The sequence below is a fragment of the Cryptotermes secundus genome, unplaced genomic scaffold (assembly GCF_002891405.2).
Source record: "Cryptotermes secundus unplaced genomic scaffold, Csec_1.0 scaffold572, whole genome shotgun sequence".
Classification (NCBI taxonomy): domain Eukaryota; kingdom Metazoa; phylum Arthropoda; class Insecta; order Blattodea; family Kalotermitidae; genus Cryptotermes; species Cryptotermes secundus.
In genome coordinates this window covers 940,673-963,211 of record NW_019725849.1, presented here as the reverse complement: position 1 = coordinate 963,211, position 22,539 = coordinate 940,673, and the positions used below count along the sequence as shown (strand labels likewise).

The following is a 22,539-nucleotide window of genomic DNA, read 5'->3' as shown; positions in this document are numbered from 1 at the left end:
TTTTTACCTTTAATCTTCCTCTTATGTTACATCTCGCTATATAATTCCAGAAAAAAATCTCATTATAAAAATCCTTGTGGTTCCGAACCACGTACCTCTTGTTTAGAACGCCGGTGTCTTACCTGTAGACCACCAGAACATCTGTCATAAAGCTTTCTGCGATACTCCTCATATTCTACGACTTGGTTTATAGCTGCAGAATAAATCGTATTTATTTATTCACAATATTATATTTAAGCATCCTGTTGCACTCCATACGATAAATGATATAAACTCCGTCTCAAGTGCAAACAATATATTTGTGTCTTTGATCTTGCTCCCCTACACTACATGTTTCGGCCTCAGACGGCCATCATCAGGTGTATAACACTCACGTCGCTGTCACACTGCACCCAGCTCAAAATTTAACATCTAAAACACTCTCCCTGTCATTAACAACTTCTACTTCGTTGATAGCTGTCCACCCGTAGATTACTTCACACACGTTAATTTTGAGTTTATTGTAATAGCACCATAATAAAATCTTTAGTTCTAATTTTAAACTTTTAAATTCTTCTTACACGTAGTAAAGAATAGCAGCAGCGTGAGCACACGTAGTAAAGAATAGCAGCGGCACGCACACAGAAAGACTACACAGGATAACACCTATACAGTGTGGAAACAAGAACTAGCCGCTGCAGCACTTCAAACACAGGGCGAATAACCCTAACAATTTTAAAATTTTAAAATTTGGACAAAAAATTTTAAAATTTGGACAAGAATTTAAAAGTTTAAAATTAGAACTAAAGATTTTATTATGGTGCTATTACAATAAACTCAAAATTAACGTGTGTGAAGTAATCTACGGGTGGACAGCTATCAACGAAGTAGAAGTTGATAATGACAGGGAGAGTGTTTTAGATGTTAAATTTTGAACTGGGTGAGTGTGACAGCGACGTGAGTGTTATACACCTGATGATGGCCGTCTGAGGCCGAAACATGTAGTGTAGGGAGCAAGATCAAAGACACAAATATATTGTTTGCACTTGAGACGGAGTTTATGTCATTTATTTATTCAGTTTTTAAATTTCTGTTGAGAAAAGACACCGTGGTGTCGAACCCGATACCTTCCCAATACTACGCCAATGTCTTACCCATGTACCACCAGGTCTATGCATATTTGTTACCTTCACCTTCCTCAGATAGTACGACTTGCTTCCTACATGCACACATTTCTTACGTTCTTTTTTTTCACTAAAATAGTCATGTCTTCGAACCACGTAATTTCTAAACCATACTCCAGTGCCTTACCAAAGGCCCACCACGGTTATGACAACTATTCGCCTTCGTCTTCCACATATCCTACCGCTTCGTTTCTACCTTTACAAAAATTCCTCTTTACTGCTTGCTTCGTTTCAAAGTCATTTTACGACTGACGGTTGACCAGTCATTTTCTCTTAATTTAGAGCCCATTCAGACGCTCATGACCAGATCTTAGTCTTGAAGTATGAGGCACTGTTTGGCCTTTAATAGGAATTCTTTCTGATGACAAGACGGATCTATCCCTCCTCACTTGTCACAGTCAATTACTTTCTATATTTCTTCCTTCCTCATCTAAACTACATGTCACGACCTCTACAACTATACATATATACTGCAAATGGCTTTATTGGCAATATATATAATCGAATTTCGAGTTCCACGAATTAAATATAGTGACTAGCCCCACCACATAAGAAAGCTACGAGCCGCCACTGCATTGCTTCTTCATTGTTGCCGGTTTACACTGTTTAGGGAAACAGACGTGATTCGTTATGAGGATCAAATTAAACCCCTAAATAGAATCTGAGGGCAAAACGTAGCTGTTTTAATGTGAAATGGGTAGTAAATGTAATATCCACAAAATGGCGTTCTGGAATCCGTCAAAGTTGCTTATCTATACGCTAATGCTGAGCTACGGCGCATGCGTAAGATCAGCTATATTTTGCGCCGGACGCTGCTGGGCGTGTATTGTGGTGTTGGCTGTGCGAGCAAGTTGTCTGTGGTCATCATGGCGCAAGGTATGTTATTACGTTGGCCTACTGCCGGCTTATTTGCGTCTTTCTGGGAAATTACAGGTTCTACTGTGCTATTTTGTGGATGTGTTGCCTAAACGCAGAAATCGCGTGTTAAGAAACCGAAATCGAATCGTGATTGTTGATGACTTACGTCATTCCTAAAATAGTTCCGTTTCTGAGATCATCCTTGCGCGCAGGCATGCAGCAGGAATGTCGGTCAGAGGAATTAAATTATACTAAGTGCAAAGAGAAGTCAACAGAGAGATTCATGAATATTCAAATTTGATTTCGCGAACTAAGCGGCCTTGTGAGGAGAGAACAAATGATACCGAATCATTCTTTGGTGTCATACGTTTGAATTCCCACAGACTGTTACATTCCTGAGCATGTCTAGTGCAGTAATTGTGTGAAGTTTCCCTTACCGTTCTACAAGCTGTCGTGTTGGCACTGCGGTCTGGTGCGTGTTGCGTTGGAGGCCAATGTAAAAATGTTTCCAAATTCCGTCACCGCCGCAGTGGTGTATAGCATGGAATTTAGAATGATCTAGCTTAGTTGGGTTCTAAAATGTCAGAACAATGCATAAAATTGCAGCCAGTTGGTATATTAGTGAGGTTGATGCACGAAGAAGTCTGCATTGGTGTATGGGATGCAGCTTCGGTTGGAATGTTGAAAAGTTTGTGGGAAGCCGAGGCAGGTTCACGAAGACAATCATTATCTCCAATATGATGTAATTACATCCTAGGTTTGTTTTAACGAGTGTTATACATAACCGATAGTTATAGCTTACGGGACAACATTCTAAAACGCGGAAAGTATGTAGAAAACACGTAAATACATTTTCAGAACAGGGTGTATGCGCATGCGTGCGTCTTATATTGAGAGGCCCAGTTTCCGGTCTGGCATCGTTCGTTGCTAGGTTACGAGAGAAGCAATAGGGGGTAGAGGGATGTGTCATGGGCTGCAGCAAGTTTTACCATCTTAACACACGATTCCTCCAGTCATTTTCTTCTTCTTTTGTTTATAAGACGCAAATTTGAAGTGGATTGTCTCTCTATCCACCCATTCAGTGCAAATTTCAGGCATAACCAGGTCGCTCCGGCCATACCGCCAGAATTTTGTTTTTAAATTCAAACGTTTAAAAAAAAGTCACGTGGTTTCATGTTTCAAAACATGTAAACTAGATCGTCCTCGTGATAAGAACATCGTCCCTGCCTCAGGGGCGGTTACAACATTATTTTAGGCGAACTTATTGTGTTTCCCCTTGAGATTAATTGCAACATTTCATATTTAATCCTGAAGATTTCTGGTGAGATATAATACAATTATATCGGTACGATTATATATTTTAATTTTTCTTTGGCATTAGATACTTATCTAATGGTGAAAAGAAACTGGAGTTGCTTCAGTGGAATGGATTCTTAACATTAAATTGTAATTTTATACATATTACGGTGTTCCTGGCTACAGATGATGACTTCACGAGTTCGATTCCTGGCGCTACCAAATTTTCTGAGAAGTGGTGGGTTTGGAACGGGGTCTACTCAGCCTCGTGAGGATAATTAATTAGCTGTTTCAAGGAAATAGCGGCTCCGGTCTAGAAAACCGAGATTAACGGCCGTGGGGATGCATTGCGCTGACCACGTGACACCCTCTATTTGCAAAAGTTGGCACTAACTTCGCCTACAAGCGGCGGTCGCTCGGTCAGTATAGTTCGCTTGTGGACTACAGCCCACGGAGTTTGTTAGTAATATTTGAATCAGGTGTTGGGTTTCATGTAAAGTGGACATCATGTGAGCGAATGTAGCGTCCTGAAGGGAGACACTCTTTCATGCAGTTAGTGTCCGTGCAATCCCGAATGCTGCTTGTAGTGACCTCCAGTAGGTAATTAAGTTGAAAGCAGTTTCAAAGGCTCCACATACGGACTGGTGGGTGAACCCAGTATCTTCAGTATATGCAAATTATATTGTTACGTGATATATGGGGTTTGGATTTGTAATCGGTTTTATCGGACACTTAAAATCGTAAGTACAAATAACTACGACAGTCTCACTGAGTTTCTCCAAAGATGACTGTAACTACAGCACACAAAATTCTTCTCAGTTTTCTCTAGCCGTTGTTTGGTAGCGGCTTACAATGGTGGATATTCCCCTTCGCCTGGGTTCGCGAACTGGCCCTAACCTCAGCTTTCAGCTTCTCACAACTGCAACTCTTAACTTACCACGTAACGCTAGCATTGCGAACCGAGTTGGGGCTCTGTTGTGTCACGGAAGAATTATCTGGAGATTTGTCACCGAGGAGTGCAGCGTCTGGGATACTTTCTTCGTGCTTGTTTGGGAGCATCGATTTCTCTACTCGATGCAGTGTACCCAAAGAAGGTCATTTTCGGGGGAGGGAAGTATCTTATCGACCGAGGAAGATATAATGGGGTGGGTGTAATATAAACACCCCTCCACTGTAACGCCCTTTGGGCATTGTTTTTATTGCTAGTGGGCTGGGACTAAGTCCCTTGTACTGCGGCCACTTCTGGCCAATTGTACCAGCCCCAGATGATAGGTGAGGGTGATTGTGGAGCAGTTGGTGGAATGAAGATTGGCAGGGGAAACCGAAGAGTTGGTTTGGAGATAGGTACTAGCTTTGTCGATTGAGCCCAACTGGGTAGGTTCCATCTGAAGACGGAGACAGAATCCAGTTGTGCCTTAAATAAAAACATGTCAGTGGATACTGTCAAGCAACACAATCGTATTGACAGCCCTCGTCTGAAACTTTTCTTTCCGTATGGTCCAACAGAATTAGAATTTGCTTTATATTACGTAGATTTGCCCATTATTTGTGGTTTATTTATTTATTTAAAGATCCTGTAAGCATCTGAAGACTGTGTAGAGCCAGATGAAATGGTGATGAGTGAATTGGAAAGGCGAAGGGAGCTCTCGTGGACCAATTTGAGCTGCTATGTCAGCATTTGACTGCAGGAACCGAGGACAGTCACAATAGCCTGTCTCCGGACGGATCCCTGGTTAGGTCTGCTTGCAGCAAGTGTTGAGGGAGATTTCTATAGGTGAACCTTCTCAGTCTCTTTACCCGGGCAGCCCCTGAGCAGTCCGGATAGCGTAGTCGGGTACGGGGGGTTCTCTCCCCGGGGCTAAAACAGCCTGGGCGTGAAACTGACCACTCACCTCCGTCTAATTCCGAGGTCAAGAAAATGTGGATCTATACATCTACTCTCCCATACGCCTTCTTGGCGTGGTACTTAATTAATTCAGCACAGGGACAACTTTACCTTTACACGGGCAGTCGCTAAGTAGCAGCCTGGGTGGGGGGAGCTCGAGTGTGTAAGATTACCCACGTTAAAATAACGCCTGCTTCTTGGAAAAACTTGAAGAGAAAGCAAATAGTTGGAGAGCCTGGGTTCTGTTCCCGGTGTGGACGAAATTTTTCCGTTTCGTTCCACAGCGTCCAGACTGACCCGGTGGCTCACCCACCTTCCTATTAGATGGGTGCCAGAGGTAAAGTTGGCGGAGCGAGGTGACTACTCACGACATTTTATGTCAAGGTCAGAAACGTCTTAAGTTTTACCTCCACCCTCTCTTTATTTAGATACATTCACTTTGGCGATTTTGGAAGATGTCGGGTGTAGCAGAATGTGACGTCAGCCTGTCACGCAAATCGGATTTTCAAATGGTGATTCATGTCAGCGTGATTGAGTTACATCATGGCGTGCTGACCCAGAACACGGGACCCGCTCAGCTCCATACTGGGAGTATGCGATTGCGAACCAGTACGTCGACTGGACTGAAAATGTTGCTCGTTAAGTATCACAGTTATTTCATCATATTTATAACCGGCCCTACTGTCAGATGTTAACACTTGTTAATTGAAGGCATTACCAAGATAATAAGAACCAGTCGCCTAAAGTCAGGATAGCTCGATATAGCGATGGGCTGCGGGCTGGGCGGCCCGGGTTTGATCCTCGGCATGGCAAGATTTTCTCTCCATAGCATCTAGACAGAATCTGGGGCCCATAAAATTAGCATCGGGGACTCTTTTCCGCCCGTGGATAAAGAGGCAGGGGCGTGAAGCAGACCACTCACCTCCATCTGATGCCAAGGTCAAGAATATGTGGATCTATACATCCACTCCTCAATGCCTTCATGACGTAGTACAGGACAAATTAAGCACAGGGACAACACTGCCTTTACCTTACCAATGGCCTACTTTCCTTTCACTACTTACAGAGTGTTTGATACGACACGGACTGCACAGAGATCACCTCCAGCAGTTCTGTTGTGTGTAGTTGCCAGGGGAACGTGTTGTGTCTAACGTGATGTTAACAAGGACAGGAGTCGTGTTCTGCTCGTATGCAGGAAAATGTTACCAGCATCTGGCTTGAAGCCGGGACAGGGGGTTGGGATGAAGGTATTATTTTCTTTTATTGCTAGTGGGGTGGAACTAAGTCCCTTGTACTGCGGTCATTTCTGGCCTATTGTACCAGCCCCAGATGATAGTTGAGGGTGACTGTGGAACAATTAGTGGAATGAAGATTGGCAGGGGAAACCGAAGTACTTGGAGAAAACCTGCCCCAGCGGCACTTTGTCCACCACAAATCCCACTTGATCGAACCCTGGCCGCCGCGGAGGGAAGCCAGCGACTAACCGCTTCAGCTATGGCGCGGCCTAGGATGAAGGTAACGGAATGTACGTTTCCATGGAGACACCGAAATGTTTGTAACCGTGACAGTCCACGGGATTGAATTCGGACTGGCGTTTTTATACGAAGTGTCAAATATAAGAACCGGGAAGGTTATTATAGCGGTAGCACCGTAGACTTGTATTCGGGACTGCTGGGTTCTAATATCGACTGAAACACTGGATATCCAGAAGGGTTTATTGTGGCCTTCCTGGGTCCGTAAAAGTAAAGTTGTCCCTGTGCTTAACTAATTAAGCACACTACTCCATGAAAGCGTGTGGGGGAGTGGATGTATAGATCACATTTTCTTGACCTCGGCAGTAGTTGGAGGTGAGTGGTCAGCTTCATGGCCGGGCTCCTTTACTCCCGGGGAAAGAGCCCCTTGTACCCATTGGATAGGAGGCCAGGTAGGCCCCAGAGCCGGTCTGGACGACAGAAGAGAAAATACATGACCCCACCAGGATTCGAACTTTGGTCCCTCGGTCGCCGAGCCCGTAATCAGTCGCTATACTGACTACGCTAGCCCGGCTCTCCTCCTGGGCGCGTACAAGCCAATTCCCGGGATAGTACAGCGGTTAGGCCATGGCTCCTTCCTTCCAGATCCTTTCCAGGTCAATATTCGGCACGGTATATGCAGCGTCATAAAGTAAGCCGCAAGAAAAACAAACAAATGAAACTGTAAGCTTTCGGTCACCGCGGATCGAAGGGCGCTTCCGATCGTTGTAAAGGAACAGTGATGCAGCGTTCCGACCCTGCAGAAGTAATCCCCCCCCGCCATCGCCCTCGGTTGTGACTGTCGGGAGCCCGGACTATATGGTGTCGAGTGGCAGGAAGCTTAATGACTGATGAATTTGAAAGTATGCGAAAGAAGGCGGTTGCTTGATGGAATTTGCCCGCAGGGAGTCCGGAAAACAGCATGATAGCCAGTGTCCCGGTTGAGACTCGAACCCGGCATATCTCGAACATAAGTCAGGAGCTTTGCCGCTTCACCAGTCATGAATGACGGAAGGCACGAGAAAATAGAACACCCATATGGGACCCCCACCCCACACTCCCGGGCTCTGGCGTTATGGAGCCCGTAGACCTGAGCGTGAAACAGGCCTGTTCCGTTGCATTCATCGGGCAACCCGGAAATGAGGGAAATGACGTCAAGAGACGAGGAACAAAAACATTCTAGAAGAGGGAATGCATTAACGGTAATTTTATACGGTAATAATAATAAAGGAAAGTGTTCTGGCCACGTCCAAACCGGCTCTGAAACCCACTCAGCCTTGTATCCAATCGATACCGAGGGAGTTTCCCAGGGTAAAACGGTCGAAGCCTGACGCTGACCACTCGCCTTCATCTAGTGCCTAGGTTAAGAATGAGTGGACTTATATCTCAACCCCACTCGACCGTTTTACCCCGGGAAACTCCCTCGGTGTCCACTGGATATGAGGCTGAGTGGGTTTGAACATGGTCAGAACAGTTTCCTTTATTAATATTATTATTATTATTATTGTTGTTGTTGTTGTTGTTGGGACAATATCGTAGCTGGGCAACGGGCTGAACGACAGAGGAATCGGGTTTGATATCCGGGAGTGGCAGACATTTCTGTCCCCTCCAGAGCGTTCAAACGGACTTAGGGTGCCAATCCAGAGAGTCCTTTCCAAAGGATACAGGTGACGCTATCCTCGAACGTAAAGTTTCCCCATACGTCTTTATGGCATGGTGCTTAATTAAGCCCTGGAATATTAATGCTACTACTGGTGGGCCGAGATAGCCCAGGTAGTAGGCCTAACGCGAATAGCTACTGGCGGAAAGACCAGAGTTCTATTTCCTGTGGGAAAAATGAATTTTCTCTTCTCTACAGTAACCGGACCGGCTTTGGGCCGAACTCATCGCCCGGCCGATAGGTACGTTGGGAGGGCCGGCTTTGGGCCGAACTCATAGCCCGGCCGATAGGTACGTTGGGAGGGCCGGCTTTGGGCCGAACTCATAGCCCGGCCGATAGGTACGTTGGGAGGGCCGGCTTTGGGCCGAACTCATAGCCCGGCCGATAGGTACGTTGGGAGGGCCGGCTTTGGGCCGAACTCATAGCCCGGCCGATAGGTACGTTGGGAGGGCCGGCTCCTCTATACGAGCTTTCTTCGTATGGTGCCGACGTCTTCTATTGATTTTTCCTCCTCAGCTTAATCGAATCACAGGACTCCTTCAGGAATGGATGCAGACAGGTACGCACGTACGTACCAAGGGGCCTGGGTTCAGTTTCGGGAGGTAGCTGAGAGTAACATGAGGTCTTGTCCTAGCAACAGGGCGAAGTAGTCGTGGTTCTGAAGAAGGGTTCTTGTGCGACTGGGGGACATGACACAGCTAGGTACACAAATTGAACGAGGATGCAGTTGGCTCAGGGTAACTTACTGCCATTAAAATAGCAATATTTCCAGCATGTAGCATTTAAGGATCTGACAACGGTAATTGTGAAGGCAATGGAGACACACAGGGCTGTGAGACGTCGAGGCTGCCACATTTTTCTAGACAATCGACTGACAGATGGCGATGAGGTTGTCAGCTTTACGCCCCGGTACTTCTTTCTGTTAGAGGCTGAGTCGACCCTAGGGCCAAAGTGCGGCCGGAAGGATTAGGTAATTGAAAAATGAGGTGACCTCATCAGGAATGGAACCCCAGATCTTCCGGCTTGTAGCATAGTGCCTCAACCAACTACGCAACCGCGTGCCCCTGTAACAGAAGGCGGTATGCAGTTTCCCTTCTAACAACTTGAGTACTCCCAAAACTCAGCCGGGCGCGTGGTTCTGGCCCTGGAATCTTCGGTGGACACATGAAGGGCCTAAACCGGTCGCCAGTTGCCTGTTTTGAAAGAAATGTTTCCAAACTTTGGCTTTGAGCAAGGGCGGGGTGAGTTTCAGCCTGCTGACCGCATGTGTCCAGTGTGAGACCTAGGCGTATGCCGTTTCTGGATTTGCGCGGTTTCAGTAGTTAACAATGAGGAGGGTTCGGTCAGGTACACACGTAACAATGCATCTCAGGCTAAGGCGTGGCCAAGCGACATTTTCACTCGCGTGGCTATGTGGAAACAGCTCCATCAAAGTGAGGCCCTTGCGAAGTCACGTCACAAACAATTGTGTAGAAAGAGCCTAATATGGCCTAATCGTGAAACTGACCATCCTGATCAAGTGGTTTCGTGCGGCATGTACACCCTATGTCTCGGTACGTAAGTGGACAACTTGAACATTGTTATTACAGACTGCTGCAACAATTGGTATTACTTTCCACTGCTCGAAGCCATAAAGTTCATCTGAATGTTTTAATTTTCACAAAGTTCCCCTATTAAAAAAATTAAATTTGTCTTACGAGATCACCTTGCTGTGTGTCTGTATGTATATCCTCCTGCTAGACAGCAGCTCTGTAAAGAAGTTCCTCGGTAACGAATACACACGCAAGAATGGACGCGTCGTTTTCTGTGGGGTCCGTGTTGTAAAGGTAAAGCTGTCCCTATGCTTAACGAATTAAGCACTACGCCATGAAAACGAATGGAGAGTGAATGTATAGATCCACGTTTTCTTGACCTCGGAACCAGTTGGAGGTGAGTGGTCAGCTTTACGCCCGTGCCGGAGAAAGAATCCCTGGGTACCCATTGGATAAGAGGCTGGGTGGGCCCCAGAACCGGTCTGGACGACCCACGGTCGTCTAGCTTCGCTGGTCCGTGTCGTTATCAAAGGAAAATATACGATTAATTCTTCCCAGATCTTGTTTAAATTCAGTTCCTACTCCACAGAAAACGAACTGCTTCTCTGTTACAAAGGTCAGGCGCTTAATACTGTGTGGAGAAATACTTGGTGTTTACTGTGAGATTCATAAGGAACACGTAAATACACTGTGTGGGCAAAGTGCGGAGTTTTCGAATGACGCATGTGGTACAGATAGTGACCACTGTATTTATGGCGACGCGGAACGCCGTACCTAATGGTGCTCTCACCTATGTAACGAAGACCCGCCGAGCCGTCCAAGAGCCGCTCCCTTTCCATGGCGATGCTGAATCCAGACTGGCGCCCTTGCTAACCCCGACCTCTGACGTATTGGCGGCTGCACGTGACCGACGGCTGTTGGGGCTGGGTATTACCACGTCATTATGTCGTCCCTCCATATTCTTCTTCTCTTTATGCTCTCACATTCCGCCGTTTATCATCTAAACCCTCTTCGTTTCCCTTTTCCTTCACTTTCTTCAATTCGTCCTTCTTCGTCTCGGGTCCATCCTTTCTTTCTTCGTATCTTTGATGGCTGCGAGACAGTTGTCTGTAACGGCCTCGAAATCCTGTCATGTGAGTGATGACGAATCCAGTTTGGCTGTTAGAGCGTCGCCACATTGCTGAAGCATGAAGGTTAGGGGCGAGAGACATTGAAAACGTTAACATCCTATCAAAGAAATCTGTTACAGTTTGCTTACAGCCCGCCGTGCATATGTACGTCACAGCGTGTCGGTTCACTGCCCCCCTTCCTTCCCGGTCAGGAAAGCTGGTAGATTCACTGCGAGACTAGGTGTCCTAGATCTGTGCTTTTGGGCCTGCGCGACTCGTGGAAATAGAAATCATGAACACTGTTATGTTGTTGCGAATGAAGAGACTTCTGCTCCCCGTCCGTGAAAGTATATTCCAGGTGTTTAAAATATATATATTGGTGTATTCTACCTAAGAGCGATTAAGGGGTGGACACGCGGTAGTGTAGGTGGTTGAGACCCCATGCTACACACCGGAAGGTCGCGGGTTCAGTTCCATATGTAATTGGATTTTTCAATTGCCCTTACCCTTCCAGCCGCACTATGGTCCAGGCGTCGACTCAGCCTCTGACAGATATGAGTACAAGGAATATTCTTGGGGGTAAAAGGGCGGCCGGCGCGTAAGGCTGGCAGCTTCATCGTCATACATGATCCGATTCTCTAGAAAATGTGGGAGCCTCGACGTCTCACAACCCTATGGGACTCCATGGCCTGTTACAGGGACAACTTTGCCTTTAGCTTTAAAAGCAATACATAAATTACATAAGAAAGAACTTAGTCGTTTGTGCGTATTGCGAAATGTTATTATAATGATCGTGTCAAGAATGATGAGATGTGCAATTCGTGGGAATGAGTGCTTACAAAATTTTGCTAGGGAAGCGTGAAGGAAAGAGACCACTAGGAAGACCCAGGCATAGGTGGGAGGGTATTAATCTGAATCATAAAGAGAGAAGATTGAGAAGTAATGGACTGTCAGTGGCGAGCTCTTGTGAACACGATGGTGAACATTCCGGTTACATTAAATGCTGGGAATTCGTTGAGTGGCTGAGGAACTGTTACCTTCTGAGGGAGAACCCATCGGTGTAGTTAGTTATTCAGCCATTTTGGCCCAGAAAAATGACAACTCTAAATCTCATGGGCACAGAACCAGTGTGAGGGGAGACGGGAGTTCCTAGAGACCTGACATGAAGACAGAATCAGCTCTAGTGTTCTGAACTGGCCACAAATTAGGGAAATGCTTGCTGCCACTCCGTTTAGAATCGTTTGTCGTCCTGTGTGCCATGGAAAAGCAAAATTGATTTCTGTGTTTGTAGAATGTTGTCTCTGACTACATGAGAGGCGTACAGGCGGGGGCGGGTTTGAGAATATTTGGACAGAAGAGGGAGGAAGTAACAAGAATATTAGAGTTAATTTTACCGACCACACAACACGACCACGAGTAGCCATCACATCATCAGAGGATGCCGAAGAACAAGACCTTCAAAAGTGAAAGTGCAGTCAATGTGATGAGTTGAAGTTTATTTCATGAACTTTTTAACCAAGTGGTGATAATATAACTAGCTACAGTGAACTAAATTTTAAATTCTAAATTTTAACTTTTAACATTTGTATTTTAACTTATATTTTATAAGAAGAACTTGACACACATTATTTGAGCGTGGACCTGAACAGGATACAGGATCAAAATAAGTGGAAAAACGAATGTGATTGCGTGTGATTGTGCAACTGTGTTCGTACACCTGAGGATGACCTCTTGAGGTCGAAACATGTAGTGTGACAGTAAATAAAAACGTGTTGTGTGGTCGGTAAAATTAACTCTAATATTCATTTAATACACAACAGGATGCAAGGAACAATTAGAAGTAACAAGAGGTTGGAGGAGACCGTGTGGCTGTTATTCGTATTTCTACTCTACTAAAGAGCCAGAACAGCGCAGTCGTCATAGCAAGTGGCTACGGGCTGGACGATCTGAGTTCGAGTCCTGGCAGGGTCCAGAATTTTACTTTCTCCACGTTATCGAAAAGGCTCTGGGGCCCACCAAGCCTCCTATCCATTGGGTACCGGGGACTCTTTCCCTGAGGATAAAGCGACCCGGGCGTGAACCTGACCACTCACCTCCAATTAGTGGCGAGGTCAATAAAATTTGGGTCTATATATCCACTCCCCCATACGCCTCTATGGCATAATGCTAAATTAGTTAATCACAGGGACAGCTGTGCCTTACTCTCCTAATATAACTAGGGCGATTAAGTCGAGAGCGATGAGATTGGCGGGGTATGTAGAATTCACGCGAAAGTTTAGAGAAGTACACACAGCTGTAGCCTGAAAGCCTCGATGCTTCTTGAAGGCGCAGGTGAAAGGGAAGCGTGAAAGTGTTTATTCACTGAGTAGTATGCGAGCGGGTGCAGTAACTTAGGCTACATTTTGTGAACACAGTGATCAGCGTATCCGAAAACGCGACGAATTTCCCTGCGAGCTCAGTCACTATCAGCCTGACAAGAAGTGGGGGTTGGTTAGTTGCTTGGTTGGAATTATTTCAGTATTTAAATGCCCCATTGGAGGATCTAATGAGCTCGGCGCCTGTTTGTGTTAGTTTACGCAATTCGTTTTCAGACAGTTGCTAAGCGGGCGCTAAATGCAAGAAGCCGTAGAATGTATGTAACAACGATCCACCGCGATGCGTTGAAGCGAAGGACTTTAGGTCCATCTTTTTCACAAAGCAAACAGTTTCTTTAGGACAGGAACGCAACTGTGGGTTTTTAAATCTTATCCACTGCTTAGATCTGTATGGAAGAACCAAGATGACTAATTGTACGCGAAGTGCTTGAATCACAAATGAATAAAAGAACAAAGAATCGGGATTGTGACGGAAATTAAGAAGTTCGGGGAACCCCAGCAGGCCTACACGTAGGACACTGTGATTGGTTACGAAGACTATATTCCGTCTATAGACACATAAGTCGCTATAGACGGAATATAGATTGGTGAATATATTTATTGACCACTTACACGCACCACTCGGAACTACAAGTAATGACAGCGCTACCGTTTATCTCTACGAGTCACAAATCACCGCAGCACCTGCTAAGCCTTTTCCAGCCTGCTGTTTCTTCACCAGCCGTTCCCTGGAAACGGCTTATAACAGTTCAGAATCTTCAGCTTCCCGCGCTCAGGTCATATCTTCACAGCCTCCCTTGCAGAACTCAACTCTCGACTGACAACTGCCAGGCTGGCGGCCATTTCACATCAACCTCCTAGTCTTCCCTTCACTGACTCAAGCAGTTAGTCGCTAGCTTCCCACGGCGGCGGCCCGGGTTCGGTCAAGTGGGATTTGTGGTGGACAAAGTGGCGCTGGGGAAGGTTTTCTCCGAGTACTTTGGTTTCCCCTGCCAATCTTCATTACACCAATTGCTCCACACTCACCCTCACCAATCATCTGGGGCTGTTACAATACGCCAGAAGTGGCCGCAGTACAAGGGACTTAGTCCCACCCCACTAACAATAAAAAAAAAACTTGTCAACTGAAAACTGACTGGCTCTGAGTCTTGTGTTACGACCAACGGTCAGTCGGCCAGTCTGTCTTGGAATAAAGCACCCATCTTGGGCTTACGACCACATTTGTATTACTGTCAGACAGTTGCGGTTTTGTTGATGTAGGGCGCTGTCTCTGACAAGAGGACGGGTCTGTCGTTTGCAATTGCTGCCGGTCTTTGCCAGCGCAGTCATTTTCGGTTCCGAGTCTCGTGGGACTCATATTTTACCACTTGTGATTCGAGACTTTCCTTTCGTCGCCTCCTACGACTCGCAGTGCTACGGTGGAGGTATTCGACCCCGCCTCCACACGGGATGTATGAGTGTAGCGGCACTCGGATGCTTTGATGACTGCAATTGATAGTACGTAACGGTGTCCCTACGTGGCGATGTAAAGCTCACCTTCCGGGTCGGTAATGCGAGGCTGAGGAAACGTACAGGGCCCTAGAGGTCCACATGCCGACACGTTTGTCTCATTCGCGTAATGGACGATGACGTCATGTTACTAGGAGGCTCAGTTGAAGGTGCGCGGAAACCAAGGACGCCGTGTCTCCCCCGGTGAGGGCTCACTGCACGCCTCTTTGAAGGCCGACGCTTGTATGAAGTCTGAAATTCGCCTTAATAATATTCAGAAATTAAGTTAATACTTCACAGAAAACACACGCCTCTTGTTACATAGACCAAACTGTTATTTCTGCGGAGAAAAATAATGGCTGTTTATTTTGCGAATTGCACAAACGGTTGTTCTGTGACCAGACTGCAGAGCGGTGCATACAGTAAGCCTTCGCTAATCCGGATTAATGAAGTAAAAGGTAGATCTAAAAGACAAAATAAAATTTAGTAAACAAATAAATGGAAAATTAAATAATATATGTAGTGCCGATGAAAATAAATAAAAAAATATCACCGTAGAACATTTATTTAAAAACTATAAAAAGACAGTGAATTTATTCATCGATAGAAGACCGAGAAGTTGTACTTGTTTTTGAACGCAATAATGCAGGCTTGAAGAAACTGTCAAGTTTTGTCTGAGCAGACAATTGACTCATCTTCCTTCCTAAATGCAATGTGTCTTTTAAAGTACGTACTCAACAGTGAACAGAATTTTTCATATTTCGTTCCAGATTATCCGACTTCAGGATTAACTGTAACCGGATTAGCGAGGGTTTAATACTGACTTATGTGGATTAAACATTTGACGTTCTGGAAACTTTGCAGACCGTGTAATAGGAACCAGTTAAGCCAAATGCAAGGAAGAAATTCCCAGATAGAAATCTTACTTGAGCCGACCTCATTAGTAGGCAAAGAGGCAGGGTGACGGAGGTGTAGAAGACGGGGAGAGGTTGAGAGGTTAGAAGAGCATACTCGGAGCTGTTATTTCAGACCTCAGTGGCTGCAGGATACCCAGGAATGGTTGCTACTGCAACCGGCTCGGTTTGACACAACCCAGAAGCGCGTGAAGATGTACACAGGCAACAGGTGTCCTGAAGTGGTCATGGAAGGGTGACGCACACCTGCGGCAGGTGATAGAATTATTGCAGGAGTGAATATAAAGAATGGCACATGATCGCGGTCGTGAATTGAATCTTGGCCAAAGAAATTACAACTTTACACACGGTAAAATATTGTGTTATTCTGTACCATTGTTTTGGATTTCGAGATGTGTTTATCACGCATCATCACCTTCATTTGATCCAAGAGATTAATTATTAACACAGTTCAAGGTTTTATTATACGACAGTTACGTTATGAACAGTGTTCCCTCGGAGCCATTGATCACAATAGCCGCTCCTAACAGAAATTCCGTATTAGAAAGGAAAACATAATCATTTCTAGAAATTAGTTTTATTTGGTGACTAATTATCGTATGTGGTACTGGTCAGAATTTGTAAACTGATCTTTTCTTGACTTAATGGCAAAAAATCTTTGATAACGTCGCTGAAGTGGACGGAAGGAGCTACATCATTCTTAGCTGAAGTAATAGTAAAATTTGTGACACTGTAGACTACAGATATTATTTGATGAGTTTCATTTTGCTGAAAGAACGTTCACATTCTGATGCTGAAATTTATGTCAACAGAATCTCTTAGAGCAGCTGCCAAGGCCTTTTATGTCTCCAGTCCCATTAATGAAGTGTATTTTGGCAGTCCCATTGGAGAAAAGTCCAGGTTTTCCCATTCTGGTTTTCTCTTTTGAAGTAAATGATGTTCTTTAGTCCTGATACACTTTCAGTACTGCTGTGCCACATACGTGCAATTATTTCGGAGCTCAGTTTCGTAATTCTGAAGGTTCAGCTGATTTATCAAGAGATTCAGCGTTGCTCAGGGAACCAAAGAGCCTCACTGACCCTCACAACGGTGAAAGACGGCGAGAAATTAGAACTCAAATTCTGTCTACAATTTTTCATAGAAAACGGAACACTGACTTCTGAGTAGTCAGTGGAGCATGAGGTGCATTTTTACCGGGCGTGGAACACATCTTACTTCCCCTGCTCAGTGTCAAACTCCATTCGTTGCACAAGTCTTAAGCATCAGAAATGTCTGTGGCACAGGGCTCATTTTTCAGTTAACGATTATTATTATTATTATTACAATGATCAAGTTAAGGAGGATGAGGTGGGCAGGTCATGTACGAGTAGTGAGTCAGAGTGAGTAGTGNGAGCTCAGTTTCGTAATTCTGAAGGTTCAGCTGATTTATCAAGAGATTCAGCGTTGCTCAGGGAACCAAAGAGCCTCACTGACCCTCACAACGGTGAAAGACGGCGAGAAATTAGAACTCAAATTCTGTCTACAATTTTTCATAGAAAACGGAACACTGACTTCTGAGTAGTCAGTGGAGCATGAGGTGCATTTTTACCGGGCGTGGAACACATCCTACTTCCCCTGCTCAGTGTCAAACTCCATTCGTTGCACAAGTCTTAAGCATCAGAAATGTCTGTGGCACAGGGCTCATTTTTCGGTTAACGATTATTATTATTACAATGATCAAGTCAAGGAGGATGAGGTGGGCAGGTCATGTACGAGTAGTGAGTCTGAGTTAGTAGTTTATCATCTTTCTTTGTAGGAATTGGAACTTATGTTGCCCATAGCTGTATTTTCAGAAAACTGAAGTTCATCATCGTCTGGATGTATTTACTCCAGGTCACATGTTCGTCACTCGCTGGATTCATTCTCTTGGTCTCAAGAAACACCTGGATTATCATTCAGATTCTCGGAAACTACAGATTCATTTCACTGGAACGGCTTAACTAGCTGAAGGATTATCCCCTTTCTAAAACGAAGCATCATGAACTCCTCACAGTTGCCTAAAATGGGCAGTACTCGGTTTCTGTGTGCCTCGTTTCTTGATGACGGGAAGTAGGACTCGGAAAATGAAAAAAAAAAAATCGAAATTTATAAGAGGTCGACGTCACATTAATGTAAACTGTACCAAGCCTTCTTACAAATAAATAAAATGAAGGTAATAGCAATCCCTGTAACAGGCCGTAGAGGCCCATAAGGTTGTGAGGCGTCGAGGTTCCCACATTTTCTAGACAGTCTGCTCACAGATGACTATAAGGCTGTTAGCCTTGCGCGCCGGCCTCCCTTTACTCCCCGGTAGATTCCTGGTACTTATTTCCCTTAGAGGCTGAGTCGGCCCCAGGGCCATAGTTGTGACTCGAAGGATTAAGTCAATTGCAAAAATCTAATGACCTCATCTGGAATCGAATCCACTAACTTCCGGCTTATAGCATAATGGTTTCAGATACGAAATTTAATTCAAATCAATTCAACCGTTCTCCCATTGTTTCTTGCGTACAGACAGGAAAATTGAGCGAAACTAATGGGGTTCTTTTTTCGAAATGTAGACCGGGGAGGCCCCCCAAAAAAAAATGTATTTAAAATATTTTGCATTCTGCCGCCCACTTCGCTTCCCCCTGGACTGCGCTGCCGGGGGGCGGCCGCACAAACATAAACTACGCCTTTGGTTATAATTTACAGTTTTGACAAGAAATGCGAAACAAAATACATCTGCATACATATCGCTGCAATTTTAGCTTCGTTAGCGAAATTCCTTTGTACAGAGTTGGCGTCTAAACCATTGCAGCATGTAGGAACTCGCGTTACGAAATGCGGTATTTCCTGCGGTCTTGGTTTCATTCTCACGCCAAGTTGCTTTTCAAGGCCTGCTCGCCTCGTTACGCCTCGCGCCCCCGGTCGGTGGGAGAGCGGTATGTGAGCGGCGGCAGGAGTTTCGTGTGCTGCTGCATCGAATTCGTGCCGGTACAATGGCTGCGGTAAGAACGCCAAAACTGACGGGAAAAGGACCTCTAGTACCCGTCTCCATTTTTCTCCCCCCCCCCTCCAATTCGTAACCCATCGGGTCTCGCTATAACCTCATCGGGGTTGTAGATATACGCCGTATAGTATAACTTTTGGAAGAAGGGTTGGAGTTTCAGGCAGCCTCCTGCCTTGGGGCAGTGCGAATGTTAAAATGTTTTATAGTTCATCAAATTATCGAAGTTACGCAATATTTTCCAACAATTTAATGATAATGGGTGTAAGCTCGTCTGGAATGTGTAGGGCTGGTGGTGCATGCGACAGGGGAGATCAAGTATAGTTCTTTCTGCATAGGAGGTCAAGTTCTTACTCTGCTCCTAGTCCCAATCGCCCCCCCCCACACACACACACACAAATTCACATCACTAGTACATGTTATCCAGGATTAGCCTGTTCAGCCCGTTCTGGCCCCAAATGTAATTTTAAGTTAAGATTTATTTTGGAGAATGTTTAGAATGTAATTAGATGATGTCTTGTGGTTTAGGCCGCGTGTACACCGGGCGAGATAACGATCAGTTTGTCACGAACATGTCACCGCGAAGACCAAGACTCTCGTCTTGCTCCGTGTATATGGAGTGAGCGCGTGATCACGACCAAGATAAACTGCTTACCGCTGCTTAATCCAGTCTGTGTGTCGAGAGTCGCGAAAAGTTCAAGTAACGTGAGTTTGCTGCGTGCTTGGAGTTGGGTTCTTGAGTTATGGCTCGTTGGAACGATGAAACTGTTATGAAGTTCGTTAAGCTCTATGAGGCGGAAGTGTGTTTGTGGCCAACAAGCGACAGTGACTATAAAAACAAAACCGCGCGGAACCAGTCTCTTAAGAACATTGTTGGTGCAATGGATTTGAAAGGTTTCGGAGTGCCAGAATGTAAACAGAAAATAAAAAATATCCGATCACACTACTGCCAGGAACTCACAAAGATTCGCAGTAGCAAAATAAGTGGGTCAGGTCCTGATTCTGTGCACGAACCAACGCTGGTTTGGTTTAAAACTCTGGATGCATTTCTACGTCCATTTACAGCACAGGCAGCTCAGTGTAAGCCGGTAAGTGTACTTTATTGTATTCTAGCCACAGTTTCAACAATACATTAAAAATACAGTATTGTCTAGAGCAGGCATGTCCAACGCGTCAATCGCAGGACGATTTTTGGTCGATCTCATAGGCCTATAAGGAAATTATATGTGAAAAGCATGTAATTTCACTTGTAATATAATATGATTATATTCATATTTTGAAGGGAAAATACGTATTAGTCATTCCTATTTTTCTGTTCTTAATGAACAAGGTAAGTCTGTACTTTCAGTGTATGTTGCTTTTACAATAAACGTGTCGTGTTAGTTTTACCAGTGTTTTTGCTTAAAGTGAGGTATGACGATAGGAGGGTGGTAGATCACTGGCAGTTTTGACACTAAGAAGTGAATCACAACCTATTTGAAGTTGGACATGCCTGGTCTAGAGTGTTGTCTTCTGGGATGTGAGGAGACTACCCATGTTTAGGAGGAACATATGCCCCCATCTGTGGGTTCATATAGTAAGCCAAGCAAGAGCACTATGCTTATAAGTGTAAAAATTTATGCATGTATAATGTATCTAAAATGTGTTATTCAGTGTTAGCCCATAGCGTAATTCAAATAATTTATTTATTCACAGATGAACGCTGAAATGGTTACATGGTTCTCATTCTCTAGTATTTCATTGTAATTTTTTTCAGGGGAAATTCGTGAAAATAGGAGTGACAACACACAACTTTCTATCTGCAAACAGGAGAGAAAAACAAGATGGGATTAGTCCTAAGAACATGTTCTATGCAGATAGTCAAAGAGATACACTAAAGGACACATTACATCAGCAATGTTCAGTCCCAAAGAGACCTAAAGTGGAAGACATTGTAGGTCTAATTAGTGTTGAGGATGGTATCTCAAAGCTACAGAACTTACTGAAGCTAGAAGATCCATCAGAATTTGACTTGTGGGCCAGAAGTGTAGCTGTTCAGTTGAACAAAATGGACGTACAGAGAGCATTGCAACTGCAGCTCAAACTTCAGGCAATCATCACTGAAGAACGAATCAAGTATGAAACTCGGAGTCATCATGAGGATGTCTACCAACAGTATCCATGGCTGAAAGTCATTTCTTCATTAGGTTCACACATGGAAACAAATCAGTCAGTGATACCATCACCCAGTACAACTGCAGACACACAGCTATCGTCTGTCAGCTGTCCAGAATATGACATTGCTGTTGTTGGCAAAAAAGACTCTTTTGTTTTATAATGAGATTTTGATTTTGGCAGTGTTCTTTCCTTACATGGTAGTCTTTGGACAATTTGTTATTGTAATATTTCTAGGTTAGGTTGCAGTTTGTACCTTAAATTTGTTACTGATGTTGGTATCATTAATAAAGTTGAGTAATAAGCTTGTCTCACGTTTGTATCGGGTTACTGAAAAGTATGCTCTGCTTTTTAATAAAGGCCTTTGAATGTGATGGTCTGATAGTTATTCTGAAGAAATTCTATTATGACACAGAATCTTCACGGATGTAGTCTCATGGTCAGAGTTCCTGGCTACAGATCCAGAGGTCCGGGTTGGATTCCCGGCGCTACCAGACTTTTTCATAGAAGTAGTGGATCTGGAACGGGGTCCACTCAGCCTCGTGATGATAATTGAGGAGCTGCTTTAAGGAAATAGCGGCTCCGGTCAAGAAAACCGAAAATTAACGGCCGTGTGGATTTGTTGCGCTGACCATGCGACACCCTCTATCCGCAAAAGTTGGAACTAACTTCGCCAACAAGCGGCGGCCGCTCGGTCGGTATGATTCACTTGCGGACTACAACCACGGAGTTTGTTATTTGTTTTTTTTTTTTTGTATTACTGGGTTTTTGTGGCTCTGTCCATTGCCAGGTATTCTAGAAAAAACTAAAGAACACAGTTGTTCTGGAAACTGGATCTGTCTTTGTCCTCAGGTGAGAGGGGGAAACACCTGCTCTTTTGCGACCGTTACAAAGAGTTAATCTCAATCTCTGGAAAACCTGTATCAGTATAACTACAGGTATATAAATATCTGAGATCAGGCTATGTCAGAAGGAGTTAGTGGGAAATGTGTACAATAGAAATTGTGGTAGAGCATGCCCAGACCTGAAACTAAGATGGAAAGGGAAGTGAACATTTCATGTTATCCCTGTCACCTTCCTTAGGCATAGCCTGGTCTCAGGCATTTATATAGCTATAGTTATATTAACATAAGCGGCCTCCGTAGTCTAGGGGTAATGTTCCCACCTCATGACTCAAGGTAGGCGGAGGTCGTGGAATTTTTAAGGGCGGAAAAATTCAGGGAACAAGTCTTCCGGGAGGGACTTTAAGCCATGGGTCCCGTGTCATAGATTTACGGCACGTAAAAGATCCTCATGTCTCTAGGAGACCTCTGAGCAAAATTAGGCAAAAGGTTTCCCGCCCAAGTAGTTTCCAATGCCTCCGGTAGATGGGGAAGTATCAGGTACCACTGCCAGAAGAGGGCCAACCTCGCTGGCAGAATGGAGCTGAAAGCGAGCACCATTACTGGAAGGGTATGGCGACTGTAGAAATTAAAGGGGGACGCACAGTGGACCAATAACTGGTCTAAGTGCATGGGGAAACCCACCCCCTCTAATAATGAATGAATGAATATTGACATAGGTTGTCCAGTGATTGAGGTTAGTTTC

At 44.8% G+C, this 22,539-nt stretch overlaps 3 protein-coding genes across 4 annotated transcripts in view; 2 read left to right on the top strand and 1 right to left on the bottom strand.

Moving 5' to 3' along the window:
* Positions 1 to 11,006, bottom strand: part of LOC111863759 (feline leukemia virus subgroup C receptor-related protein 2) — a 36,918-nt gene extending 25,912 nt beyond the window's left edge. The window contains exon 1 of one of the 2 annotated variants that reach the window (XM_023850394.2): positions 10,696 to 11,006. In XM_023850394.2, the coding sequence (XP_023706162.1) occupies positions 10,696 to 10,744 (49 nt within the window). In that variant the 5' untranslated portion in view covers positions 10,745 to 11,006. Of the gene's footprint in view, positions 1 to 2,458; positions 2,527 to 10,695 lie in introns of those variants that run through there. The other variant, XM_023850396.2, reaches the window with a different exon arrangement.
* Positions 1,962 to 22,539, top strand: part of LOC111863761 — a 40,762-nt gene continuing 20,184 nt past the window's right edge. Inside the window, exon 1 of the mRNA XM_023850401.1 lies at positions 1,962 to 2,039. Coding sequence (XP_023706169.1) covers positions 2,030 to 2,039 — 10 coding nt within the window. The 5' untranslated portion in view covers positions 1,962 to 2,029. The remainder of the gene's footprint in view (positions 2,040 to 22,539) is intronic.
* Positions 19,348 to 21,326, top strand: LOC111863762. Its single transcript, XM_023850402.2, has 2 exons — positions 19,348 to 19,886; positions 20,555 to 21,326. The coding sequence occupies exons 1-2, from the start codon at positions 19,542 to 19,544 to the stop codon at positions 21,113 to 21,115; spliced, it is 906 nt and encodes a 301-aa protein (XP_023706170.1). The 5' UTR covers positions 19,348 to 19,541; the 3' UTR covers positions 21,116 to 21,326.